The 27,325-nt window shown below is 40.4% G+C and overlaps 1 protein-coding gene across 2 annotated transcripts in view; it reads left to right on the top strand.

The window, feature by feature from the left end:
- Positions 1–27,325, top strand: part of DDX31 (DEAD-box helicase 31) — a 93,458-nt gene that overhangs the window by 12,521 nt on the left and 53,612 nt on the right. For both annotated transcript variants that reach the window (XM_001370914.4, XM_007475202.3), the window contains exons 2-14: positions 8,027–8,295; positions 8,413–8,488; positions 9,340–9,383; positions 10,588–10,658; positions 11,732–11,796; positions 14,888–14,932; positions 16,270–16,311; positions 17,637–17,701; positions 18,562–18,681; positions 18,807–18,913; positions 20,203–20,438; positions 21,164–21,340; positions 25,754–25,813. In XM_001370914.4, coding sequence (XP_001370951.1) covers positions 8,027–8,295; positions 8,413–8,488; positions 9,340–9,383; positions 10,588–10,658; positions 11,732–11,796; positions 14,888–14,932; positions 16,270–16,311; positions 17,637–17,701; positions 18,562–18,681; positions 18,807–18,913; positions 20,203–20,438; positions 21,164–21,340; positions 25,754–25,813 — 1,377 coding nt within the window. The remainder of the gene's footprint in view (positions 1–8,026; positions 8,296–8,412; positions 8,489–9,339; positions 9,384–10,587; positions 10,659–11,731; positions 11,797–14,887; positions 14,933–16,269; positions 16,312–17,636; positions 17,702–18,561; positions 18,682–18,806; positions 18,914–20,202; positions 20,439–21,163; positions 21,341–25,753; positions 25,814–27,325) is intronic.

Genomic DNA, 27,325 nt, shown 5'->3' with positions numbered 1-27,325 from the left:
AAATTGTTTGTAGTTTTTCGTATCAGCAAAGTGCTGGATTTCTTCTGCCTTTTTTCCCCACCATCGGTCTTGCATTTTCCTGATCTCACATTGCACCATGGCTTGGAGAGACTTGAATCTGTTCTTTTAGGAGCAGAGTTTGGGTTATTTTGCCACTCCATAAAGGCTTTGTTCTTTTTGCTCAATAGGTCTTCAATAGCAGTGTTGTTCTCGTCGAACCAGTCCTGGTGGTTGTGTTGTTTGGGGCCTAGGACTGCCTTTGATGTTTCCGTCACTGTGTCTCTGAACTGGTTCCATTTCTCGGTTGAGCTTCCAGTGAGTGGTCCTTTGACAGACAGCTTGTCGTCCAGGCAGAACTGGAATGTTTGCAAATAAGATGGATCTCTAAGACAACACATGACTCATGTTGTAAAATGCGTGAACTGTCTGGGCGCGTTTTGGATGGCGAGGCGCAATACGCATTTGAAGAGTCGCTCTAACCAATTGGTGGTATATCCAGCATTTAGCTCCCCTCATGGCTCTGGTGATTTGTACATCTTGGATGTCTTGCCGACGTACAATGATGTAGTCAATGAGATGCCACTGTTTTGATCATGGGTGCATCCATGTTGTTTTATATTTGTTCGCCATTCTGAACACAGTGTTCGTGATGGTGAGTTCGAACTCTGAGCATTTGCTGAGTAGCAGTAGGCCATTGTTGTTCATTTTGCCCACGCCATGTTTTCTGAGCACTCCTTTCCATCTTTCATGGTCCTGTCCAACGCGGGCGTTGAAGTCTCCCAGTAGTATCAGCTTGTCATTTGTGGGCACTGAGTACAGGATGGCACTCAGGTCAGAGTAGAACTGCTCGATGGTCTCCTCTGTGCTAGTCAGTGTTGGGGCATATGCGCTGATGATTGTGGCATACCGGTCCTTGCTGAGAGGCAAACGGATCTTCATGAGCCTCTCACTGATGTCCACAGGCAAGTCTGGCAACTGTTTGAGCAAACTGGTCTTGATGGCCAGGCCAACACCGTGGATTCTGTCTTCATTTGTGGCTCTACCTTTCCAGAAGAAGGTGTATCCAGTGGTGGATTCGCTGAGTGATCCCTCTTCTGGTAAGCGTGTTTCGCTTAAGGCTGCGATGTCGATGTTATATCGTGCCAGTTCTTTACCGATTAGAGCTGTACTTCTCTCAGGTCTTGGGGTATTCTCTCTGTCAAGTAATGTTCTGATGTTCCATGCTCCTAGTAGGAGTTTCTTTCTATTTTGTTTTCTTTGATTTCGACCGCTTAAAGGGATGACCCACCAGCTGCGGTATGCTGACCAACAGGCAATGTTTGGGACACCTTTTCTAGTCCCCTCCCTTGATTAGGGTGAGCAGTGCTGTCCTAGAGAGGGCTGCTCAGTCTCCCAGGATGCTGCCGAACGTCTCTGCTGCCCTACAGGGCCGAGCGACCACTGGTCCGTGGGCCACCTACGTGCAGGATCGTGACTACAACTGCCAGTGGTCACCTCCACCTGTTGAGTTGCCACTCCCCCATCGCTGCAGGTCTTGAAGAGGGTGGACAGGGTTAGGATAGATGAGTGTGCACAAAGATACTTGTGCGTGAAGGAGATTTAAGTGGAAAAGTCATTGCACAGAGACAGTCCCACTCTCTCAGCATTGGAAGCCTGGGTCCAGTGGTATGAAAAGTCGTTACACCTGGAGACTTCCTCAGCTGCATTGGATGGCCGTGTTGTCTTTTGTGCTCCAACTCGCCCTAAGCACTCCACAGTGCTTTGCTGCGTCGCTCTCTCAGCCGTTGAACCTTCTTATTGGTTTCTTCTGCCTGTTCCCCCGAAGCAGTCTTCACATGCTGGGTGAGCAAAGCCCTGGTTCACCAGGGGTCGATGACCCGATGGCTGCCCTCACAAGGTTTGGCTGGTCTGATGAAGCCATTGCCCGGGGTGTGGCCGCTGCCGCAGGCTAGCAGCTACTGGGAGCCACAAGTGAGGTCAGGTGGGGGTCAGAGGCTAGAGGGCTGCCCTAGGAGGGCACGACAAGCCTTCCATACCAGAGATACTACCCCTCCCTGAACACCCCATACACCTCTGGACAGGGTTAGGATAGATGAGTGTGCACAAAGATACTTGTGCGTGAAGGAGATTTAAGTGGAAAATCGATGCACAGAGACAGTCCCACTCTCTCAGCGTTGGAAGCATGAAAAGTCATTACACCTGGAGACTTCCTAAATATCTGTGTATCTAGCCCACATCTTTCACTGAGTTCTAGACCATGTCATCAGCGACCTGTTGGATATTTCAAACTCAGTATACCCTAGGCATCTCAAGCTCAATATGTCCAAATTAAACTGATCTTCCCCTTTAAATTCACCCGCTTCCAGAATGCCTGTTACTGGCAAAGTTATCACCCTTCTTCCAGGCACCTAGGTTTACAACTGTGGCAACATCCTCAACTCTTTACTCTTTCCCCACATATCCAGTCTGTTTTCAGATTTTGTCATCTCTATCTTTACAGCATGCTTTCTTCCTTTTCTTTCCTTTCTTCCTTCCTTCCTTCCTTCCTTCCTTCCTTCCTTCCTTCCTTCCTTCCTTCCTTCCTTCCTTCCTTCCTTCCTTCCTTCCTTCCTTCCTTCCAGAGCAGAGCAGTGAGGGCTAGGCAATTGAGGTTGAGTCACTTGACCAGAGTCACAAGTAGGATGTGTCCAAGGCCAGATTTGACTCTATGACCTCCCAGCCCCAGGCCTGACTCTCTGTCTACCACTGAGGCACCTAGGTTGGATTTTAACTCAGGAAGATGAGTGTTTCTGACTATAGGCCCGTTGCTCTATTCTTTGTTTGTTCCACTTAGCTGCCATCAAAAAATACAAAGAAGAAAAAAAGAATTTCAAGGGGCACACAAACCATTAGAGTTTAAAATTAATTTAACAAAATTTAAAATAAATTTTATGTAAATTTAATGTATTTATATAACTTTCTATTTGTATAATTTTAATATAAAATTAATAAATAAAATTTAAAAATAATTTTTAAAACTATATAATAGAAGTTTACTGTTTCACCTACAGTAGTTTTTTTTGTTATTTTTTAAATGCTTTCTATACTGAAATGTTAAGTTCATGAAAAAAAATTTTTTTTTAAATTTTAAGCAAATTGAACAAAGACACAACAGGCATGTGCTTATCAGTTTTGCCAATGGGAAGGGTAGCCAAGTTGAGCAATGGCATCTTCAATCTTTAAAATTAGCTTTGTGGAGTAAAACATTGGGGTTGAAAACAAATCTAGCCTCAGACACTTCCTACTTGTGTGACCCTGGGCAAGTCATTTAACCTCCATAGACTAGTTCTTACGACTCTTCCACCTTGAAACCAACACACCATATTGATTCTAAGACTGAAGTAAGGTTTTTTTTTTTTAAATTGACTAAAGAGCATCTTGAGCAGAGATGTCTCACTGAGCACATTTTTGACTCAGCACTCCTATTACGGACAAACCCAAATTAAGATATACTTGGAAAATATTTTTTTTTTAAACCCTTACCTTCCGTCAGAGTCAATACTGTGTATTGGCTCCAAGACAGAAGAGTGGTAAGGGCTAGGCAATGGGGGCCAAGTGACTTTCCCAGTGTCACACAGCTGGGAAGTGTCTGAGGCCAGATTTGAACCTAGGACTTCCCATCTCTAGGCCTGGCTCTCAATCCACTGAGCTACCCAGCTGCCCCCACTTGGAAAATCTTTAACAAAATAAACAAAAATACAATAAAACATAGATAATTTATTTTAAAACTAAGTCAACATGTGGCCTGAGGAGATGCTTATGTATAGCTTAGTGCAGTGATGGCGAACCTATGGCACAGGCAGCAAAGATGGCACACAGAGAGCTCTCTGTGGGCACATGGCTATCATTCCCTGCGGGGGGAGGGGCAGTTTGTTACTAGAAAGGCAGAGGAACTTAGGTGGAGCTGCTTCCCCTCCCCCTTTCCACTGTGACTGACCACACATTTTCACATATCCCACCCCTCTGTCCAGCAAGCCAATGGGAGTACTTCCTTCCTACTCTATGTGGGGTAAGGGGGAGGTGGGGCATACCCAGCATGCGGTGGTGGGGAGGGGCATGACTCTTGGTCTGGGAGCTGGGGTGGGGCCTGACTCTCCATCTCTAAAAGTTTCGCCATCACTAGCTTAGTGATTCCATTTCTATATGAATTTGATACCACTGATGTAGAAAAGATCTACCTTTAATGTAGAGGAGAGTAACCAGCATGGTAAGGTTGGAAAACAATTGAAAGACTAGATGAAACAACTGTTTAACCTGAAGAAGAGAAGACCAAAGGGACACATCAGCCAGCCAACAAGTATTTAAGCATTTACTATGTGCTGATCATCATAGATTTGGAGCTAGAAGGACTCTCAGATGCATCTAATCCAATGCTCTCATTTAACAGATAAAGAAACAGAAGCCTAGAGGAAGTGAAATGACTTACCCAGGGTTACACTGGGAAGAAATAGCAAAGCTGAGATTTGAACCTAGGACCTCTTGAATCCAAAGTCATCACACCAGGCATTAATTTTTCAATTAATTTAAAAAATAACCCTTCTGTCTTAAAATCAATATTAAGTATCAGCTCTAAGACAGAAGAACAGCAAGAGCTAGGCAATGGGGGTTAAATGACTTGTTCAGAGTCACATAACTAGGAAGTATTTAAGGACACATTTGAACCCAGAACCTCCTGTCACTAGATTTGGCTCTATCCACTGTGCTTCCTTGCTGCCTGTGTCCTACTTTTCCAGTGAACCCTTCCTTATAACAAAAAGAAATGTCAAGGTAAAGCCAAACTACACAGTGGCCAATTCTGATCCTATTCCATATCCTTGTATTGCCTCTGGCCTGAGACGTGGAATTAGCATTAGCTTTTCTCACTGCATTGGTTGTCACCTTCAGAATTCCTTTCTAGTATAGTTTCCATTTCCATTATTGTATTTATTGTGGGTGCCATTCTCTTGGTTTGGCTTTCTCAGAGAAGTCATGGACAATGATTTCTTTTTTTTAATCACACGTAGAGCTGTCTCAGGATGGAATAGGACATAGCACATTGTGGTCACCAGCTGCCCAGATGGTGCTGAAGGGCCTCCTGCACTACAGGATAGGCTGGGCTAGGGGACCTCTAAGGAAGGTGCCTTTGAATTCTAGAGTCGATGATGCTTTCTTATGTCCATAGGAAAGGAATAAAAACTCCAGCTTCCCAACTAACAGAAATGATTTTGTATAGACTTTGCCATTTATCTGGGTAACCCCCAGTAGAATGTAAGCTTCTTAGAATCAGGGATTCTTTAGTTTCATGTTTTGTGTTTCTAGTCTCAAAAACACAGGTCCTTGCCACATAATAGGAGCTTAGTAAACGTCTTTTGAATTAAATTTATTGCATAGTCCAGTGATGGTGAAACTTTTGGAGAAAGAGTACCAGACACTGCCCCCCAAGCCCCACAGACCAAGTGCCATGCCTTTCCCTTACAATAAGTGCCTGGCACTCCCCACCCTTAGCCTACACAGGGGAGGAAGGAAGCAATCCCATTGGGCTGCTGGGTAGAGGGGCAGGTGAAATAAGGAATGTCCTCAGCAAGTGTAGAGAGGGGGAGGGGAGTGTCCGAGCTTTCTGCTCCCCTTCAGCTCTGTTGCCTGTGAATTACCCACCTTATCCTCTGTGCACTCCCATTGGCTGTTGGGCAGAGGGGCAGAGATGTGAAAAAATGTCATTAGGCATGGTGGAGGGGGGGAGGGGAGCACCTCTACCCAGGGCCCTCTGCCTTTCAAGTAACAAACTGGGGGGGAGGGGTGAGAATGGCAGCTGCATGCCCACAGAGAGCTCTCTGTGTGCCATCTTTGGCACCTGTGCCATAGATTCACCATCACTGGTATAGTCCCTTATCAACCACCTACTCTGCGCTAAGCAATGATTCTAGGTATCAGGGATTAAAAGAACTTAAATTCTAATAGAAAAATCTATATGAAATAAAAGTCAGTATAAGTAAAGGTAGTATAGTAATTTGGGGGTACAGTAGGAGAGGGTACTAGCACCTGAGTGAATTAGAAAAGGGGGTACAATGGATAGAATTCCATACCCAGTCAAGAAGACTTGAGTTCAAATCAGGTCTCAGATACTAGCAATGTGACCCTGGGTAAGTCACTTACCTTGTTTGCCTGCATTTCCTCATCTATAAAATGGGGTTAATAACAGTACCTATTTCTCAGGGAGGATTAAATGAGTTAATTGTAAAGTGCTCAGCACAGTGCCTGGCACATGCTAAGCACTATATACATTTTAGCTATTATTCCTATGAAGATGTGTAGGAGGTGGCATATGTAGGAGGTGGCAACTTTGACAGAAACCAAGAATGCTGAGGGGCAGAGATCAAGAAGGGGGTATATTCAAGGCATGGGGAGAATAACTTGTGCAAAGTTGTAGAGAAAGAGACATGATGCTTTTGATTAGCAGCAGTAAGTAAGCTACTTGGTTGGAATGCAGAGAGCATTCTACATTTCAGAGAATGTAATGTGCAGTAAGTCCAGAAAAGGTGCTTGGGAGCCAGATTGTGAGGATTTTATTTTATTTTTAAACCCATACCCATCTTAGAATCAATACAGGGCATTAGTTCCAAGGCAGAAGAACAGTAAGGGCTAGGCAGTGGGGGTTAAGTGACTTGCCCAGGGTCACATAGTTGGAAGATCTCACACAGTTGGAAGTATCTGAGATCAAATTTGAACCCAGGACCTCCCATCTCTTAGCCTGGCTCTCAATCCCCAGAGCTATCTAGTTGCCCCCTTTGAGGACTTTGAATGACAAGGAGAGGAGCTCTTAGAGGCAATAGAGAGAGTCATTGGAGTATTTGAGCTTAACTCAGCATGAAAACTCCTTAAACTGGAGACTTTCGGTTTCTTTAGAATGAGTAAGTTCCATAGTTTATTGAAATCATAGAAAGAAGATCTGTAATAATCAAGGGATAAAAGACTCAGATGCATATATTTGTATCTTCTTGAGGTTGGTAAAGATGAATAAAATAAGCTGATGTTTAAACAGAAGAGAACAACACATTAAGCAAAGAGGCAACACAAGCCAGGAGAGACTGAAGCTCCTAGTAATGAGACGTGACACACTAAGTTTCTGTGTAAGGTATTTGTGTACAAATAGAAGGGGAAGACCAAAGAAATTAGATGTTTTTTCTCCTATAGGGAGACCAGGAGTTTAACCAAACCCTGTCTGGAAATAATAATCAACTCACAACAAAATATTGAATGTTGTTAAGCTGTTACAGGAGATCAGGTGGGGATTTGAAAGACAAAGAGGATTGGAAGTAAGTATGAGGGGGAGGTGATGGATGGAGAAGAGTTCTCATTTGGAATTGGAACTGAGAGTAGGAATTGTCTCCAACCACCTGAATCTGGAGGAGCAGCTTGAGGGAAGAGGGATGCAGAGCTCCACACACTCGAGGAAAGAACAGTAATGAAGATTTTCCTACTCCCTGCAAATAAATAGGGATATGGCCATCCCAGTCAGTTAGCTCCCTCATACCTAGTCACAGACTTGCTTCATTACTACCTTTTTTATGCAGAGAAAATATCTGGGGCTATAGTTTCCCTTTCATCCTTCTCATGAAACGGACAGAGATATGGATGTCTTTAGCTATACAGTTGAAGGTTAGTTCTCTCCCTTTTCATAATGATTTAATTTGTTAAGATTTCGCTAGTTTGTGATATTTTTCCTCCTTTAGGTCCTCGGCTACTTTATAACTGACAGTGGATGCTGAATCTAAGTAGATGATCTTGGTTTAAAGACCTTCCTTATCATTATTGTCTTTGTTATATTCATTTCTTTTTTTTTTATTTAGAAAAATGCTGAGTCAGTGGAGATAATTGCAAGCCTAAACTGTTGCTTGACATATGGACATAATGATCTCTGCAGGAAGAGATGCAGTTCTGTGGACAGGAAGGTTTCACTGTGTAGCCAGTGTTCACAGACCAATGCTTCTCCTGTTGGTCTTTTCTTTAGGGAACACCGAAACAAGCAAAAACTACAAAAAGAAAGTTCCAAGGGGACAATGAAGGACCCCCACCAAAACGAAAGAATGAAATATTCTTAGTCCCTGCCAAGAAAACTGATGTTAAAGAGGTTGAAAGGACGGTGAAGGGAAAGCCAGAAGGTCTGATTTCTCCCAAGAAGCACCCAGCTGTCCGTACTAATGAGGGACAAGTGGAGAGGCCGTTCATTAAGACTTCATCATTATTTAAAAACAACCCTGAAATTCCAGAAATCCACAGGTGTGTTCTATGGGTTGTTCACTGCAGGGATCAAAGGAAATAAATGTAATTCTACTTATTTCACCATTTAGCTGAGTTGGAGGCAGATTTCTTAAGTGTGTTGTTTCTTCTTTGCAGAGCTACCGTGAAGCAGGTACGGGAAAAAGTGTTTACTTCGGATTCTTTTCATGAGTTGGGCCTCCATCCTCACCTGGTGAGTACCTTCTGGGCTTTCAGAAAGTTTTGCTTTTTGCCAAAATAGCTCCTTCCTTTGGAAGACCTTTATTTTACCTGTCTGTATAGACCCTGCAGGTGAGGGAGGGGGAGGGACTTGATATGGAAAGAAACCACAATGAGGTTATTTTTGCAGCAGGTCAAGTGGGCTCAGATTATTTCCATTATGCTCTGCTGGTACAAATTTAATGGCCTCAGGCTGTCATTTATTCAACAACAGTTTATTAATTGTCTGCTATGTGCATTGCCCTGTGGTTGATGTTGGGAGAGAAACTAAGATAAATAAGACCATCCCTGACCTCCAGGCTGTCTGTCTGCTGCCTTGGTATAGAGATCATATGCAGGGAGAGACTGACGGCTGTTCTACCTAACTGCTGTTTTATTTATGATGTGTGAAAGAAATATGTAGTCCCCCTTACCTTCCTCACTGCCGTATGTGTTTATCAGAACAGTCACTGGCTGATAGAATGCGATGGCCCTGGGTGTGAGAAGTGCTTGCAGAGGTGGGGGTGAGGAATCTACTGTGCCACAGTTGCCCTAAACAAATGGACACTGTTTCTTCTTAGTAATGAGATGTTTACGCTTACTGTGAAGTAAGGGTCATAGAATACACTCACTCTTGAATGTTCTTCATTTCAGCCTTAGCCCTGCTCAGTGGTTTTACATATGCCATTTTTTGTTTCATGTAGTTGAGTTGAGGGTATGAATCCCGCTTTCCCCCAGATTGGAACCATCTTCATTTTTCTCTTTGTTTTCTTTGCCTTCTTTAAATTCTATAGTTCCAAAGGAATTATATGTGAAAGTGCCTGATTTTGCTTCTTATCTTCTTAGATTTCAACAATAAACTCTGTCCTGAAAATGGCCAGCATGACCAGGTAAGAACTCCATATCAAACACCAAGCTTCCATGGGACCCAGATAGATGAGTTCTGGTGAATGAGATTTAAATGTAGTAAAGGGAACAGGAAGAAAATATTAAGTTGAGCACATTGTGACGGAATGTCAGAGTAGCTAACCAGCCTTATGACCCTGGTTAAGCCTTTTAGTTTCTTCAAATGAAGTGGCTAACCTAGATGATCTTTAGTGATCATTTTAGCTCTTCATTCTTTGAAGACTTTGGTATATCTTATTCTTTTGTGAGACTGCTTTTACTTCTATTGGATTTATCAGTGATTTTCCTTTAATATAGTGTGGTCAGAATGCCAGTTTAGAGCAATGCAATTCACATGTGGAACTATTTCTGCTGGTTAATAATAACAAGAGTCAACCAAAAGGGACAGGAATAAATATTTGGTTTGAAGCAAAAAATGGTAAGTTTAGTAGAATGATTATTACTCCAAAGTTTCACATTTCAACTAAGTCCCAGAAATTGCATCTAAAAAAAGTTTTTTGCTAACTTACTCTATTCTAAGCCCCTGATTTCCCCACCCCATACAGAAGATAGTGTCTTAGATTTTGAAGTCTCTCAAGATGGTAGCTAACATAACCAATTTCATGTAATTCTACTTCTATACATACCCTGAAAGAGGAGTTAGATTTTATGGGAATTTGAGCCCATTGACCCAAGGATTTCCATCTTGTAGATCAGGACTCCCCAGACTTTTTACACAGGGGGTCAGTTCTCTGTCCCTCAGACTGTTGGAGGGCCGGACTATAAAAACCTAACCCTAACCCTAACCGGGCAGCAGTATACACAGTGCGGAATCCCCTTCCCCAGATCTCCGCTCACCATGTTGACATCTTCCATTGTGTAGCCACATAATCCTTTGTGCGGTGCCTTGTTCTAAGGTGCCATGCAAAGGATTATGTCACTGGAAGTAGTACTGTACAGTTTGCAGTGCCACCACATACAGTGCTCCTCTCACTGACCACCAATGAAAGAGGTGCCCCTTCCGGAAGTGCGGTGGGGGCTGGATACATGGCCTCAGGGGGCCACATGTGGCCCGCCGACTAGTTTGGGGACCCCTGTTGTAGATACTAGATCTTTCTTAAAGTAAGATCAGATAGCCTGTTTGCCCTGCAGATATTTCTGTGGTAATTTTTAATAATTAAATGCATTTTTTCCCTCTATGTACCATAGTGTTCAGAAGCAAAGTATTCCTTCATTGCTAGAAGGCAGAGATGCTCTTGTAAGATCCCAGACAGGATCAGGTCAGTATTTAATTTTTCATCTATCTTTATTTGCTCATTATTCTTACAATTACATTGTAAGAGTGTGTGTGTGTGTGTGTGTATGAATTATATCACTAATTTTGTATGTTTAATAAAAGGAAGGGGCCATTTGAGTTTATCAAAATTAAGCATATTTAGGAACTAAACTATTTCTATTATTCCAACTTAATAGCTAGTCACATCATCCCACTTCTCCATGCTTATAATACTGTGTTCAGGGACAGTTATTTTCACCATAATGAGGGATTACAGTTATGTGAATGCTGAAGAGAAATTAGCTATTGAGTAGAGAATTTTTCACTGATAATGATTTTGACATAAGAACATACATTTTGGGGACATTGTTCATTTTGTTTGGACACAGATTTTTTTTATTTCAGTCCAATTTGCAGGTACCCTGTTGAGTTCTCCATTAGAAACTCTTTTGCTCCTTTTTTCCATTTATGTGATTTGAGGGCTGTTCAGGTTGGTAGAAACCTAAAGTTTCTGCCATTTGTTGGTTTTTCATTGGCCTCTGTAGGCTCTTGGTTGTGTGGGGTTCTATCTGATTTTTAACAGACAGACATCTTACACATCACAGAAATACCCATGAAAGTGGCACTTAGTGAACCTCTTGCCTTTTAGCTCATGGGAGTGGTTAAGTAGGACCTCAGGAAATGAGTTCCCTTCCAGGTCCTCAAGTTAGCCTTTAGTTCAAACACCATTGGAAATTTTGCTTCTTATTTAGTGGTTAAAGATCTAAAGGCTTCCTAACTACTTGAGAAGTACTGAATTCACCAAAATGTAATCAAAAGAAGGTAGGAAGCTAATTGGACATGGATTCCTCTTCAGTTTGGTTTAACATCCTTCTCTCCCCCCTTTCCCCCTTTAAACTGAGGCCATCCATTTGCAAAAGTATGTTTTTCTTCTCTCTCTGGCCTAAAATCATAACATCACCAAAAAAATAGCACAGTATTTTTCCCTGGTGGCCTTCGATTTTATTTTCTGCAGGAGCTGAAGTCTGCAGCGTCCACTGCTTTTATTACTTTTACATTTATTTATTTCTTTAAAAGGTAAAACGCTTGCCTATTGCATCCCTGTGGTTCAGTCTCTTCAAGCAATGAAGTCGAGAATACAGGTTCGTATAAGTAAAATGTGTTTTTCTGTTATTGTTCACTATGAAAAAGAAGCTATCAAATTGAATCAGAACAGCCATATTGGGACTGATAGAATCTCTTTTCTCTGAGCAATGTTATATATGTTAAATCCAAATATTGTTAATCTCCCTGCTCATGGTAGGGGAGAATAATAGCAAATTTGTGATTCAGTGTTTTGCTTATATTTTTACTGTGAAAGCTAATCAGTTGTTAACTTAAGTAAAACATAACACCTTGATTGCAGCAACCATATCTAGCACTTTTTTATATCCCCAGTAGCAGCTAGCAAAGTGTTTTGCTCATAGTAGACACTTAATAAATATTTCTTGATTTAATTTATAGGTTTGAGTAGAATAACATATAACTGTTGAGAAATACAAGAATGAAATTCAAAAATAGGAATGAACATTCAGGAATATTATTTACTCAGAACTCATGATTATAAGAAGATAGAGCAAACAAGTAATTAAATTTGACATCAGTTGTGTAAACAAGACTCTAAATTAATGGATTTGCTAATTGATCTTCCCTCCTTTGGACATTATCTGAAATTTGTCTCTATCTGTGAAATATATTTGGTCAGTACTATACTAATAATTACCAGCAAATAAGCAAGCATTTAGTAATTACTGTTAGTCATATTTGTTTGGGGATACAAAGGGGCAAAAATGAAGTAATTCTTCCTCTTGAGGAGTATACACCAAGTTTGGGTTCCCATGTTGGCCTGTTAGTTTTACTTCCCATGAAATTCTCCCCAGATCAAGTTGAATATCCAAAAATACACACATCCTCTAAAACGGAGAACATGTAAGTGAATGTGGATGCATCAGCATAAACCTACCACCTCTACAGAAAATAATTCAATGTGCATTTTACAAGCATCATCAAATTAATTTGTTCATTCAAAAAGAAATTACTAAAGTCCCTATTGTGCACAAGACATATACTTGAGCAAAAATCAGTAACTGTCCTAAGAAGAAAAATATTTTCATTCTCAGTACTTTGTAATGGATACGAGGGAGTGGATAAAAAGCCACTCCCAGAAAAGGGAAGATCTAGATTCAAGTCCTGTCTATGACATTCTGGCTTTAAGACTCTGGGCAAGTCATTTAACCTCTTAGTGTCCTGGCAACTCTCTGACTTTCAATTACAGAGAAGGTACTGACCTGCACCAGTAGAGGGAATTCTCATTTGAGAGTTTCCCTGTGTTGACGAATCAAGGTCAAGTTGCTATTTTCTAGTTTATTCTTGGCTCCTTGAATTTCTGGGCTTTTCTGTAAAGTAATTCCTTTCTCTCATACACAGAATATTTCCACAAATAACATTTGGGTGGTCTTCAACCAAGGAATTGGTCATCTAAACTCGTTACCTATTTCTGATTGCGTATTACTGGTTATTCATACTATATCCTCATTGTTATATATTTTAATATATTAATCATGTGATTTGTAATATAGTGTATAATTATGTTATGTATTTCATAACATATATAATAGTTACATATGATGTTAACATTATATATGAATATATCTTCATTGTTACCTGCTGCCTCAGTTTATCACTTACTAAAGGAAGAAGCTGATTTTTTTCTGCTAGGCACTCTCATGTACTGTAATAGAATCCCTTGAGCCTTTAATGTCAGAGAATATTGTCAAACCATTTTATGAAGGTTTTTTTCTTTTTTAAAATTCAATTTTATCTTCTATTCCAAATTCTTTCCCTTCCTTTCCTCTTTCCACCCCTGTATTGTGAAAACAAGAAAAACAAAACCCATTACAAATGGGTCAAATCAGATAAAACAAATTCCTATATTGACCATGTATAATTAAAAAAATAAAGGAACATGCATACAAAGTTTATCTTAAGGTCAAGAGAAATGTCCAGTCTTTGATCTGGAGTGGACGTTAGGGGTCACTTAATCCAGCCTTTTCTTTTTACAGATGAGGAATATGAAGCTCACAGAGGAGACATGATTTGTCCACATATCAGGGATTTTGTTAATATAGGAAACTGCTAGGGAAGGAGCTCCTACTAGTACAGAAAGGCAACTTTTAGCCTTAGAGAGTTGTTTGGATCATTGATGGTTTAAATGCTATGTCCATGGTTCTGTTTTGTATGTCCTAGTCAGAATTGGAACTCCAGGCCTCCCAATTCCAAAGCCAGTCCTCTGCCCGTTGTACCACATTCCTTAGTGAGCATGGTTTGATTTCTTTCATGTTCAAATCTATTAATAAGTCATGAAATAGGATTGGAGGAGCCGATTGTAATTGTTGAAATATTGCACTTTTATTGTATCAACAAACCCTACTATATTGGGAAATGTAGGTAGTCAAATCTATATTTTACATATATCTCAATAAAAATTTATTTGAAAAAAAATTTAATTTCCAAGCCATAACGTTGTACATTTTAAAGTTACATTCAAGACAATAAAAGTCTAATGTAGACAAAATAATCAGAAAGTGGAATTGATTATAAAGGAACTTGACCTACAAGAAATATGGACAAATCGAACCACCAAGCAGTTTCTTAAATTACTCTGGTGATGGGATTAAACTATGCTTTTTTCCTATATTTTTATTTTTTTCCAGTGATTTTGTTTATGATTTTTACTCTATTCATCCCATGTCCAGAAGAAATTACCTTTTTTTCCCTTCTTTATCTCCCTCAGTATGTAGGAACACCATTTGAAATGTAGGGTTTCCAGTCTTACCTAGTAGTATGTCGATATTCTTGTATTAGAATATTTCACATTTTACAGTATAAATTTCAGCATAGTCTCATGAAGGAAATATCAAGGAGTAAAAAACAGCTTTGAATTCCATCCTTGTATTCATTTATTTTCATCATCAGACAGCAAGCAGGGACTATTTTTTGCCTTTGTGTCTCCCATGCTTAACACAGTGCCTGACATACAACTGGTACTTAATAAGTGTTGATTTGCTTCTTCAGGGCAATGATGATTTGGAGTCTTTTAATCATGCAGCATTAAGTTCTCTTTATCTGCAGTCTTGTGAAAATGTATGCGGTTAACTCATTATTCCTTGTTTTATTTTCTAACCCTGTCAACAGCGCAGCGATGGACCCTATGCTCTGGTATTAGTACCAACAAGAGAGGTAGGCTGTCTCAAGGTTAATTAATCCTAAAAAAGTATTTTCAATGTTGTCTTACTGAATTTCAAACTTTTGTTTTTTCCCCTGAATATTTCCTCCTTCATAGTCAACAGATGTGGGTAAACTGTCACATACACCTTTACCTATTTCTTTCCTATTTCTCTGAAATCCTTCCTCTCTCACTCTATTATTCCTTCTGGAAATTTATGAAGAAAATTCAGCCACCAAAGTATAGACATGAGTTTCCTTATTGTCTGAAAACCTGAAAGCTTCATTCCTTAAAAAGAGGTAGAAACCCATTCGTATTTTGTTGTCCAACCCCCCCCCCCCCAGGGCTTCCCCACTCAACTTAGCCCCAAAACAAGATCAGCATGTATTTCTTTAAAACAGTTTTTAAGAAGCCACTCCCGCCAAAAATCTTACTTATTTCCTAGAAGGGGAACCTCCCGAGATTTTTCTTCATTGGAATTCTCTCCTATATGATTTACTTTATTTGCCTACAAAGGCAATTTCAGAACAGGGTGTCAATGTTTTCTAATCAAATGCTAATAACTTTCCGTGCAGAGAATTGATTGCAGGTATCTAGTTTGGGGCACAGTCTTTTATACAACCTTCAGTGCAATATCTCAGCTCAATTCCAGGAAAAGAGAAGGCACTGAAGCTATTTAAATTTTTACAACAGTAAACTTGTTACTTCCCTACAATGCTTCATGAATACTAATCATGTGGAAACCATATAAGCTTGGTTAAAGTGATACTATCAAGACCTTTTTGGTGGTTGTTAAGGGATGATAATTAATCTCATTTTTACTTTCTTTGGCTCCCAGAGCTTTCTTGTAGACTTGGGAAATGAACATCCATCGCTCTACCTTAAAATATTAAAATTCCCTTAGTTGTTCACTCAGAAGGCAGTCCGCTGGTCAGCCTTTGTAGCAAAGTTTCGAAGTGTTAACCTGTTGCATCACCATTCTGATTTTGTTTTTCAAAGGAGTCAAATCCAGGTTGACTTTGTTTCATTTCCTTCTATCTTTGTGTACCAAAGATGTCTAAATGCATGTGTGGTGCTCTGGGAATTTGAGCCAGCAGAGGGAGCACAAAACACTATTTTTGTGCAAGTCTAAGAAATAGATGTGGGGATGTGTTTACCCTCTCTCTTCCACTATACTCTCCATGGGTTTCAGAACGAGCATATGAGGGAGGGGACAGTTAATGTAGATAGTGTTTATCTTTTTTTTCTTGAATTACTTATAAGTTTTCATTTGGGTCATAGTTGAAATACTAATCACTTTGTTCTGTCTCTCTTTTTAAAAATACCTACCTCACATTTTCAATGTTTGTAGCTGGCTCTACAGAGCTTTGACACCATCCAGAAACTGCTTAAGGTAAGGAAAGCCATGAGCTGAGTTGTATCTGTCAGTTTTTTTCAAAGTAAAGAAATAAACACACCTTAAAAACCCAGGAAAAGATTTTTGTTTCCTCCTTTCCTTGGTCTTTCATCATTCTACTGGAGCACCACTTGTCCCAATTTTGGAATTAGAAGGATTTTGCCTCGATCATTTGCATCAGATATTGGCTACTGCTAGATTCTTGGCTCTTGCCTAGTTGATTATGTTAGGGTAGGATTTGAGGCAAGGGAAACACAAGAGGAAAACATAAAAATCTGTTTTATTGTTTGGGAAGGGAAAAGAATAAGGGCATAGGTCTATACTTATTCTTATTCTGAAAACTAGCTAAACTATATTAACTATGTTACTAAACTAAAAACTTAACCAAATACCCCAATTCTCACAGCAGGAGTCCAAAATCAAATAGAGCCAGGATCTTTTGTTGTTAGATGTCCAAGTAAGACTGATGCTGCCAGCAGCCAGATACAGGGAAAAACTCCTTCCACAGTTTGATCACAGGCAAACTTCTCTTAAGGTCTTTAGGAGAGTAAACTAGATCATTCAAGGAGAGCAGACACACTCAGAAGACAAACTGTTGGTTCATAGAATCTTCCCAGATCCACAGGCTCAGGCTCCCATGTGACCCTTGGTCACATGCCACTGTCAATCATTCCTAGTTTGCATTTTCAGTTTTTGCACAGTTTTGCACATTGCAAACCTTTTCATCCTTTATCACAATTATTGGTATCCTCCATTGCTTATATTCCCTCAAATGTTCACCATGACTAATTGTGCCAGTGAGCATCTGAAGCAATTTTAAAAGCTGTAATCGGTATTTGTTTTATGAGACCAAGGAAAAGAGTGCAAAATCTCAATTTCTGGCAAGCCCAGAAGGAATTTACTTAATCTTCCATTCCCCCCATTGGTTAGGTATTGAGAAGCTGCTTCATTAAATTTTTTACCGTAAGCCACAGAAAGCAATAGACTTGTGAAATGTGTTTTTCCATTTATGTTATAAGGAGAAGAGCAGCAACCAATTGAAGCCATGGAAAAAATGAATACATTTCTATCCTCTTATAGGTGGAAAGCCTGTTGTGGAATTAAAATTTCAGTTACTGCCAGTTTTAACTATGGATATTATAAGCCTATGTGTTGTATCTCTCCTATTAGGCCTAGTACAGCACAGTGATGGGCGTGGAATCTCTTTCCTGATTTGTTTAAAGGAGGAAAAAAATATATATATATATATTTTAAATTTATCCTTGTACTTTTGATTTAAAAAAAAGCTTTATATTAATCTTTAACTATTCCCTCCACTGCAGCCATTTACCTGGATAGTGCCTGGAGTGTTAATGGGGGGAGAGAAGAGAAAATCAGAAAAGGCCAGGTAGGAACAGACTGTTTAAAAATTCTATTTTGGGGTCCCACTCCTTTCATCAAATTCCTTTTAAAACCATTCTTACTCAAGGAATAATGTTCTAAATTGACTAAATAAACTTATTCAAATGGAAAAAAAAAAGAACCTATGCCACTTAAAAAAAAATAAAATAAAATCATTCTTACTTGTGGATCCTTTAAACCAGAAGATAAGCTTCTCTCAAGCTGTGTGCTCTATGGTTCCAATACAGAAGAAGCTATCAGGTCAGCAGGGAGCAGCCACATTCAGACAGTTAGGTCTGTTTTTAAAATATTGGCGAGCTTTCTGACGTAATGTTCCCTAAGGTGGTTAGTAGTAGTAGTTAGTAATAATTAGTAGCAGTTAGTAGTAGTAGCAGTAAAGTTGTCTTTGTTTTTTTAAATTCAGCATTGGTTCTTAATACCTTATTGCCTTCTTTGCAATAGGACCAGGTGGAAAATTGTCACTAGAAGAAAAGTCCAAAACGTTTGTTTGTTTTTTCAATCTTTTGTATTGTTTTGTAAGTTGATAATTGGTCACAATGTCAAAATGTGCCTACATTTTTTAACCTGAAACCCAGTCATCTAATATTGTTCTTGGCTTTTAAAAAATATGTTCAGCAAGATAGAAAGGTTGCAAAAGATTGTTTTAAGTCAAATGCAAGTTGTTAACTATATATTTTCATTCTATCTGTTGGATTGAGGGACTTCTCATGATTTTATGGCATATGCAATACTACTCAAAAAACCAAATTCACTTATAATCTTTTATGCTTTTTTCTTGAGATTTCCTACTGATATAGATACATTTTGTTTACTCCATTTTTTTTCTGTATATTTTATTTTAAACAGACTACGTAAAGGGATAAACATCCTAATCTCCACTCCTGGGCGTCTGGTAGATCACATTAAATCCACCAAAAACATTCACTTCAGGCGAATCCAGTGGTTGATTATTGATGAAGCAGACAGGTGAGCTTACTTTTGCTCAACCCACAGGCTTTATAGGGAAGTGTTTTGTGTTTTAACCTCTGTAGCCCACAACCTGACTCATTTCCTTTAATATAAATGGAAATTCCCTTCTCTTGCAATCTCAGAATCCTGGACTTGGGTTTTGAGAAGGACATCACGGTGATACTCAATGCCATAAATGCAGAGTGCGAGAAACGTCAGAATGTCCTTTTGTCAGCCACTCTCACTGAGGGTAAGTTGGATGGTGTTGGCAATGTCTTCATTTTTAATGTAGATAACCTGAATTATTAGCTGAAATGACTGTGACACATATACACACCCATATGGGAATTTAACTATAACTAGTACCTTAGAAGGCATCGCACAGTAGAATGTAGGACCTATGGAGGGAGAATGCACCATACAGAAGTACAATGGCTCCATCAGTTGGCTTTGCTTCAGTGTTTTTCTTTATTCTGCGGAGGGTTTCTGTGAGAGGTACAGTAAGCAGCAAAACATGAAGAATCCAGTCTATCAGGAAAGTCTACAAAGAAGAGAAGAGCCCTGGTCTGGGAGTCCTATGACCTGACTTCAGATTCAGGCTCTGGTGTGACTGGAGCAAGTTATCTCTCCTCACTGAGTCTCAGTTCCCTCATCTGTAAAACAAGAGTATTGTCTTCAAAGCCTTTTTTAGCTCTAAATCTTCTGGTCTCTGTAGATTCAGGATGTGCTCTGTGAGCAGCTCATTCAAAATAGGGCATATAAGAGGCAGCTCAGTGGATAGAGAGACAGGTGGTCCTGGGTTCAAATGTAGGCTCCGATGCTTCCTGAATGTGTGACCTTGGGCAAGTCATTTAACTCCATTTGCCTACCCCTTACTAAGACAGAAGATAGGGGTTAAAAAAAGAGAGAGAGAAAATAGACTTACCCACTGTGAAAAAAACGCTAATCCTTATTTTCATTGTTCTTAAGTTCATGTTTAATGTAGCCTTTGTTCCTTGGGCTTCTGTTAGCCACCCTTATTTCTGCTGAGCTTTCTACCATCACTGTTCTGTACATCAGACAGAAATCATTGATCCATTTTATAGGTGAAGAAACTAAAGGCACAGAAATATTAAATGATCTGCCTTATCAAGGTCATATATTCAGTTACTGACCAAATAGTGACTAGAACCTAACTTTTCTGACTCCTAGCCCAGTACTCTGACCACCAGAGTACATCACCTTCTGCCTTTGCAGGAATCTTACCTATGTACCTGTATCCCAACATACATGTAACACTGGGGGGAGGGGGGTGGCTCTGCCCCTAGAGGTTATTGTTACAGGCCTGAGTGCATTAACACTAGATTATAAAAGCTTCCATTGGAAAGAGGCCCAGCTAAAAGTCCTACTATTCCAAGGAGGTGTTGTGTATGGGAGAGACCCATTTCACATTGTCAGGTAATAAGACAAAGAAAAATGGCTAGCGTTTTAAGGTGTACAAAGAGCTGTACGTGTTCTTTTTGATTTATCACTGGTTTCTCCTTTTCCCCTTGATAAAAGGCGTAACGAGGTTGGCAGATATCAGTTTGCACAATCCAGTCAGTATTTCTGTATCAGATGAAACCTGTGACCAACGCACAAAAGGATACAAAATAGCCGGAGAGTCCGGTCCCCTACGAACAAGTGCTGAGCCGGACGGCTTTGCTGTGCCTGAGAAACTCCAACAGCACGTGACGCTGGTGCCCAGCAAACTGAAGCTCGTCACGCTAGCAGCCTTCATTCTTGGAAGATGTGAGGTGAGCCCGGGGCCTGGATCGGGGAAGAGCGAGCTAGATGTCCACAAGGGTCGGGCTTCGGGAGAAAGCCGCCCAGCAGCTGAACGTGTTTGTTTTTTCAGGCTGCAGCCTCGCCAGTAATTCTGGCATTGTGTTTAGGCATGTACAGGAGGGCATTTGCAGTCGTGATGTGCAGAGTGAAGCACCCCGCAAAAGGCTCTTTCCAAAGACTGACATTGATGACATGAAGGCAGTAGGAATATTTGGGGGATCAGTCCACTAAGGAATGGCTAGTGGGTTTGGGTTTTTTAAGGATTGTGGTATTTGTAGTATTTATTTATTATATTCACACACAATGCCTTTCCCCTAAGGGCCCCTTGAAATAGGAAAGTTATAGGTGGAGAAACTCAAGAATGAAGTCTCAAGAGTTTCTACAAATGGAAATAGTCTCAACCAAGTCCTTGCTGTGTCTGCGACAAGCAGGCCCAAGTTACAGCCTTGATAAAACACCATCAGCTTTTCACAGATACAAACAAACAAGCCAATCCCATGGTAGGCTGTAGCCATTTAATTACCTCTCCTGCATCCTTCTTAGGAACAGGTCCTTTGGAGGTGTCAGTTCCGTGACCCAGATCTGCAAATCTTTGTCAGCATGGTCAGTCATCCTGGCAACAGATTCATTTTGTGTATTAGTCTGATCACGAAATCTCTTGTTTTTTGTTTTGTTTTCCCTTGAATTGGAACAGTTCGAGAAAGATCATAAGCTGATTGTCTTTTTCTCGAGCTGTGAGCTGGTCGAGTTCTACTACCACCTCTTCCTCCAGACCCTGCTGGGCAGCTCCACAGCCCCAGCATCAGGGCAGTCACCATCTGCCTCCTCCCGATTAAAATTCCTGCGTCTGCATGGCAACATGGAACAGGAGGTAAGCCCTGCCACCTCTCACCATGGGACAGAATATCCCTGGGATTAGAAGCTGGGGAAAGACCAGCCCAAGTGCCATCTACACCAATCCTCCAGGTTCAGTGTTGGGTTGCATCCCTTCTGAATTCTCTCCTGGCCTGGGGAAGAGTTATTGTTTCGCCTAAAATGAGCCTCCCATCAGAGATGGTAAATAGATTGAACTGATTTATTGATCTGGGCAGGGGAGGACTATGGTTCCCTCATCTGCACCAGGAGCTGGGCTTGGTTGCCCCTTGTTGCTGGCCTCTCCACCACCTAAGAGATCTAGCAGGCCCTAAGTTTGGCCTGATTCTACCTCAGCCAGCTGTTAAGGCAACAGAGCACCACTAAGTAGCTGGCACCAGGGAAGGGTTTTGCCTTTTTAGTACCCAGTGTGTAATTAGTGCTTGATGTCTTCAAATTAAGAGCATTAATGGAGCTAAATTGTGGATCCCATATGGTACTGCTGAGCGTGACTGCTGTCATTGTCAACAAGATACAGCGCTCTCTCTTTTTAAAAAATCTTTTTGGGAGCAAGTACAGTGCACCAGAGGGGCTTTGGGTCCCATCTCCATACTTGGCACAGGATTGCATATCTTGTCTGGGATCAAGTGTGTTAAGTTTGCTTTTTTAGGCCCTTGGACAGCTCTCTCACTCAACCTTGTACTCCATCTAGGTCATGCATTTAGGGAAACCAAGCCAGTTTGGGAAGCAAAGCTTTAGGCAAGCATTAGAAGCGTGGAACAATGGACCAGCAGAAAGTGGACCTGCGTGATGTTTTCTCAGAGAAATGATAATGAGACTGGTTGGGAAAACTTGAAATGAAATGGTGAAATAAAACCAGTGACCTGGAAGTAGGCTGAAGTAGACAAGTGCCGTGTTTTGATTAAAATAGAATGACAAAGCTGAAAGAACCTTGAAAATTGGACACAACCTCCTCATTTTACAGATGGGGAAACTGAGGCCCAGAGAGGGGCAGTGACTTCCCCCGAGCCACAGAGTGAGTTGACATTAGAGCCAGGATAGCTGGAATCTCTGTATCCTGACTCCTAGTCTTTCTACTCCTAGCATGCTGCCTCTTACACTTTTCCTAATTGCTCAGTGGAAGAGACAGTGTTGGGTTTTCCGATTATCCATCCCTCATTGATCTTAGCAGAGTAGATGGGTTAAACCTTTGCTCAGTTTGGTCTGTCCCTCTAGCACAAATCAAGGTCTCTTGTCATGAGAGACCCGGGGCTTTGATAAAATGGCATCCTGGGGGCTGGATCTCTGGTTTTTTTGGTAGGAATGTGTGAGAACTCAGAGCTCTGCTAGTGGAAAGTTAGAGACGAGGATTGAGTCAGAGAGCTCTGTAGCTCCATGTTTCTAGCCTCTTTAGAAAGCGGTTGGCTTGTTTTCATTTCACGAACTCAATGAGTAGAAGTAAATGCAATAATAGTGATGCCTCACATGTACACACTACTTTAAACAAAGGATCAGTATTCTCCGTGTTTCAGGGAAGCAGGTACAGGCTAAGTGGAGTTATCCCAGTTTTTCAGATGGAGAAATTGAGAGAACACATCTTTACTCAAGTCAGAGCTGTTGATAGAACCTGGGTCATTGCTTTGTCCATTGAACTTTCTATAAGTTTTTCTAAATGATTCTCATAATTTTACTAAATGCAGTTGATGATAATAGAAAAACAAAATAGATTGGAGGGAGGCTTTCCATGGTAGAATGTGATGGGAACTTAAAAGATTTAGTAGCTCCTCCCATTCTCCCTATCCCCTCCCTCCAGAGAAGTGTAGTTTATATTCAATATAGGTGACATAGCACAGATTCTTAAGAACTCTCCTAGGGTTTAAGATCCTAGTTCCAAATAGAGCTCAGGGAAACTAAGGCCTCAACTTGTTTTTGCAGGACGGTGACTGTCACAAAATAACTGCTTGACAAATGCTTGTTGATTGACTGATGGGTCTGATCTCCATTTAGTCCCTCCCTCTCCCCATTTGCTTAATCTGTCACAGTCTCTTTCTAGGCCCCTGGACAAGTTACTTTACCTGTAGGGGCCTCGGCTTTCCCATCTGTAAAATGAGACGGTTAGGCTGGGTGATCTCCACAGCCCCTTGTAGCTCTAAGAATCTGTTTGCCTGAGGAGTGAAATCAGCCTTTTTCCCTCCTATCTGGTCTCTGAAGTCATAGCTTTTATGCAATATGTGTCAGGGATCATGGTGGGGAGTAGGTTGGGCATTCCTCATGCAGGCTTGAGCTTCATTAGTGTTCAAGGCAGTCCTGGCACAAAGGATGTCCATGGAGATCAGGCCTGAATCAAAGGCTGAGCTGCTCCTGGCTCTGACCATTGTGCCCCCCTTTCAGGTGTTTGATAAATGTGGTGCCAGGGTCCATGGCATTCCTGGAGAGCTTAGAAGAGTTGCTGCCTTTACTTAGGCCTTGGCCTCTTGGCATATGGACATGGACAGCAGTCCCTGACTACTCAGAAGCCTGTGCCTTGAATACCATCAAAACTCATACTTCAGGGGAATGAATAAAGTAAAAGTCTAAGTGTTCTTCATTTTTCTAGTTGAGTAATTCCCATCTTGTTTTTTCTTTTTTAATATGGACCTTTAAAAAAAAAAATGAACTGGGGAAAGTCAGATAGCTCAGTGGCTAGGGAGCCAGCCTGGATATGGGAGATCCAGGGTTCAAATCTGGCCTCAGACACTAATGTATGACTCTGAGAAAGTCACTTATCCCTTACTGCTCTTCTGCCTTGAAACTGATTCTAAGACAGAAGATAAGAGTCTTAAAATACCTAAAGAATTTTTAATGTTAAAAATTGGGGACCACTCAAAATGATTGTAGTTATGTCATCAAAATCTATTGATTAATATAGGACAGAATTCAGTAGTGCTTTTAAATATTTAATTTATTTATTGCTTTTTTTATTCAAAATTTTGCAAAACCAAATGAAACAAGCATTTCCATATACAAAGAAAAAGAAGGTATTACAAAATGAAATCACAAATCTCCCGTGTTTATCTTTTTCTTCAGATCTACATAATAAATCCTGTCTATCCACAAGTGTCCCAGCTTCTTCTTACCCTCCCTGCATCACAAAGTGGCCAGCTGTACATATAAATTAAGTCTTTCATATTTCACACCTCTTTTCACTTTCTGGAGGTAACATTCATAGTTTATTCTTCCAGCTTTAATTCTGTGGCTGTGTAAAATTTTCACTTGGTTCTACTCGTTTCACTGTTCGTTACCTCATGTAGTTCTTTCCAAGTCTTTTTTTTTAATCAATCTGTTCATAGTTTCTGATGGCATATTAGTATTCTATCACAATAATATACCACAGTTTGTTCAGCCATCCCCACCACCAGTTGATGGGCATCTCCTCAGTTTCCAATTCTTTGCCACCACAAAGAGAGCTTCTAGAGGTAGTATGGAACATATGGATTGTTTTCCTCTTTTCTCCGTCTCCTTAAGAAACAGACCCAGAAATGGTATTGCCAAATCTAAGGGTATTCACACAGCTTTATAACTCTGGGTGTAATACATTTCCATTTTATTAATTGCTGTACCATAGACATACATTTGAAAATAGTAATGCCTATTTCAGACTACAGAAGCCGTGTTTGCTAAATAAGGATCAGACAGAGCTTGGTGCCCATATGGGTTTTCCAGTGTCAATAACTCTGATCCTGCTGGTCTCCAACCACAAGTTGGAAGGCACTATTTTAGAACACTTGTGTGAAAATTTGTTCAGAGTAATTTCTGAGTTGGTAACTATACTCCTAAACTTACAGACTTCAAGATGGAATGGATCTTAAAAAGCATCTAATCTAACCACCCTATGTGGTAGGTGAGGAGACAGGCTAGAGATATAGGACTTGCCTAAAATCACACAGATAAGTAAATGACAGAACTGGACCCAGACTAATTCTCTCTGCTAAGTTTTCTGACCTGCACATAAGCTCTTGGGTCATATTTTCTCTTGGTTTTGGCCTGTCTTCTCAAGGATGTGTTTCTATGAGTGTATTGCTATTAAATTCATACTAATAAGGTTGATTTGGTGGTTTGTTTTTTTGAGGTGGGATGTGATAATAAGAAAATAATATTCTTCCTGAGACTTGAGAATCTTGTGTTCTCCGTGATTTGTATAGGCAGGTTCTTCCATGAAGGTTTTTTTTTGTTTGTTTATTTGTTTTACTTTTTCCACTGTTGGCTCTTTTCATTGTCATTTTCTTCCTCCTCAGTGGAACCTTGATAGTGCTACTGTCAGCTTTGGGAGGTTTTTTCCCCTTTCTCATGGCAAAGCCCCTCCATTCCTTAAAATAGACATAAAACTAAAAAGTTGGAAAATAGGAACATTTTGCTTGACTGAAAATTAAAATCTTTATTCTTTGTTTTATAGGAAAGAACAGCAGTTTTTCAAGAGTTCTCACTGTCCAAATCGGGCATCTTGCTTTGTACGGTATGTATTTTTCACTAGTACCTGGGGAAGGGAAAAAGAGATTGGATTTTGGGGAAAGGGTGAGGTCTTAGCATTTCTGTTTTCATCAACCCTACAGGGACAGGGGATACTACTGGCTTCCTTGTGTTGCTGGCCTTCCTGTAACGCTGATTTGTGGCCTGCCAATGCTTACACATAGTCTGCTACAACAGTGTAGGAGGCTGGCCTATTTGCTCTCTAATAGTGGCAGCTGTTGGTCTGAAAATGTGTGAATCTTGGTGATTTCTACCCACCGAAAACTTGTAAATTATAGCTATCGGGAGTAATTAGAGCTGAGAAACTCTTTCCAGGTCTGAAATTACTCTACTTGCTTCTGCACATCTTTCCTTAAAGGAAAATAGATGCAGTTCCGGCAGATTTGATTTGCTGTCTTATAAAACTATCATTTGCCCTGCAATTTTCAGGGCCAGTTCATTCAGCCTCAATCCTTGCAATTTTGGATGACTATCCTTTCAGTGTAGAGTCTGACCTGTTTAATGCACATCTCCCTTGTCTAAAACTGAAGAACCTACATCTTCCATGCTTCATACTCTCCAGAGATATACTCTCATAAGACCAAAATAGACTTCTCTGATTGTACCATCTTGGAGAATACAACTTGAATCCTCAATTGATTATTTGAGGAGTCTCTATGCACAGTAATGAATTTCAGTTGCATTGCACTATATGTTGTGAATTTTAGTCAACAAATGCTAGGTAGGAACATGGAGACACATCACATTGGTTAATTCTCTACGCTGTGTTCAATACAATTAATTACATTTTTTTTAGAGAATGCATTGTTCTCTTGAATTAGGATTGTCTTCCTTCTCAATTATCTTATTTAAAGTTTGTAAATGAACTTTTGTTTTTCTGTGGATGTATATATATTGTGTATTGTCAAGTAAAAGGCTTGCCTAATGACCCACTAATTCTATTTATCACAATAAGCAGAGTTGACACTTATAATCAGAGGCACTGTAACCAGATGCCAGTCAGAGTAGCTGTGTCTCTGCCATCCTGGCATGTTGCCACCCCAGATCATAGATCAAAGGTGGAGAGTTGGAAGGGACCTTAGAGGTCATAGAACCCAACCCCTTCATCTTACAGGTGTTGAAACTGAGCCTGAGAGGATAGGTGCTTGCCTATAGTCATGAGCATAGGTGGCTGAGTTAGGTATCATCTCAAGGTTCTCCTGACTCTTGCCACTACACCAGTCTTCCAAAAAGGTTCATGCCCAGATGCCATAATCTGGAGCAGGCCTAGACTATCCTTTGGACCTTTTCTCAGTATAATGTGATGGTTACTTTTTAAAAATTAATCATTGAAAGAAAAGCAAATTTTCAGTAAGAAGTTAGTGAAAATAAAGATATGATTTTTTTTCCTGTCCAATTTCACAGATCCTCTGAAATCTATTACTGGACCCCAAGTAAGAATTAGAGGGATGAAGACATTTCCAAATAATTTAAGGTCTTGACCAAAAAAAAAATTTGT

The sequence above is a fragment of the Monodelphis domestica genome, chromosome 1 (assembly GCF_027887165.1).
Source record: "Monodelphis domestica isolate mMonDom1 chromosome 1, mMonDom1.pri, whole genome shotgun sequence".
Classification (NCBI taxonomy): Eukaryota; Metazoa; Chordata; class Mammalia; order Didelphimorphia; family Didelphidae; genus Monodelphis; species Monodelphis domestica.
This window is presented reverse-complemented; position numbering and strand designations above follow the sequence as displayed.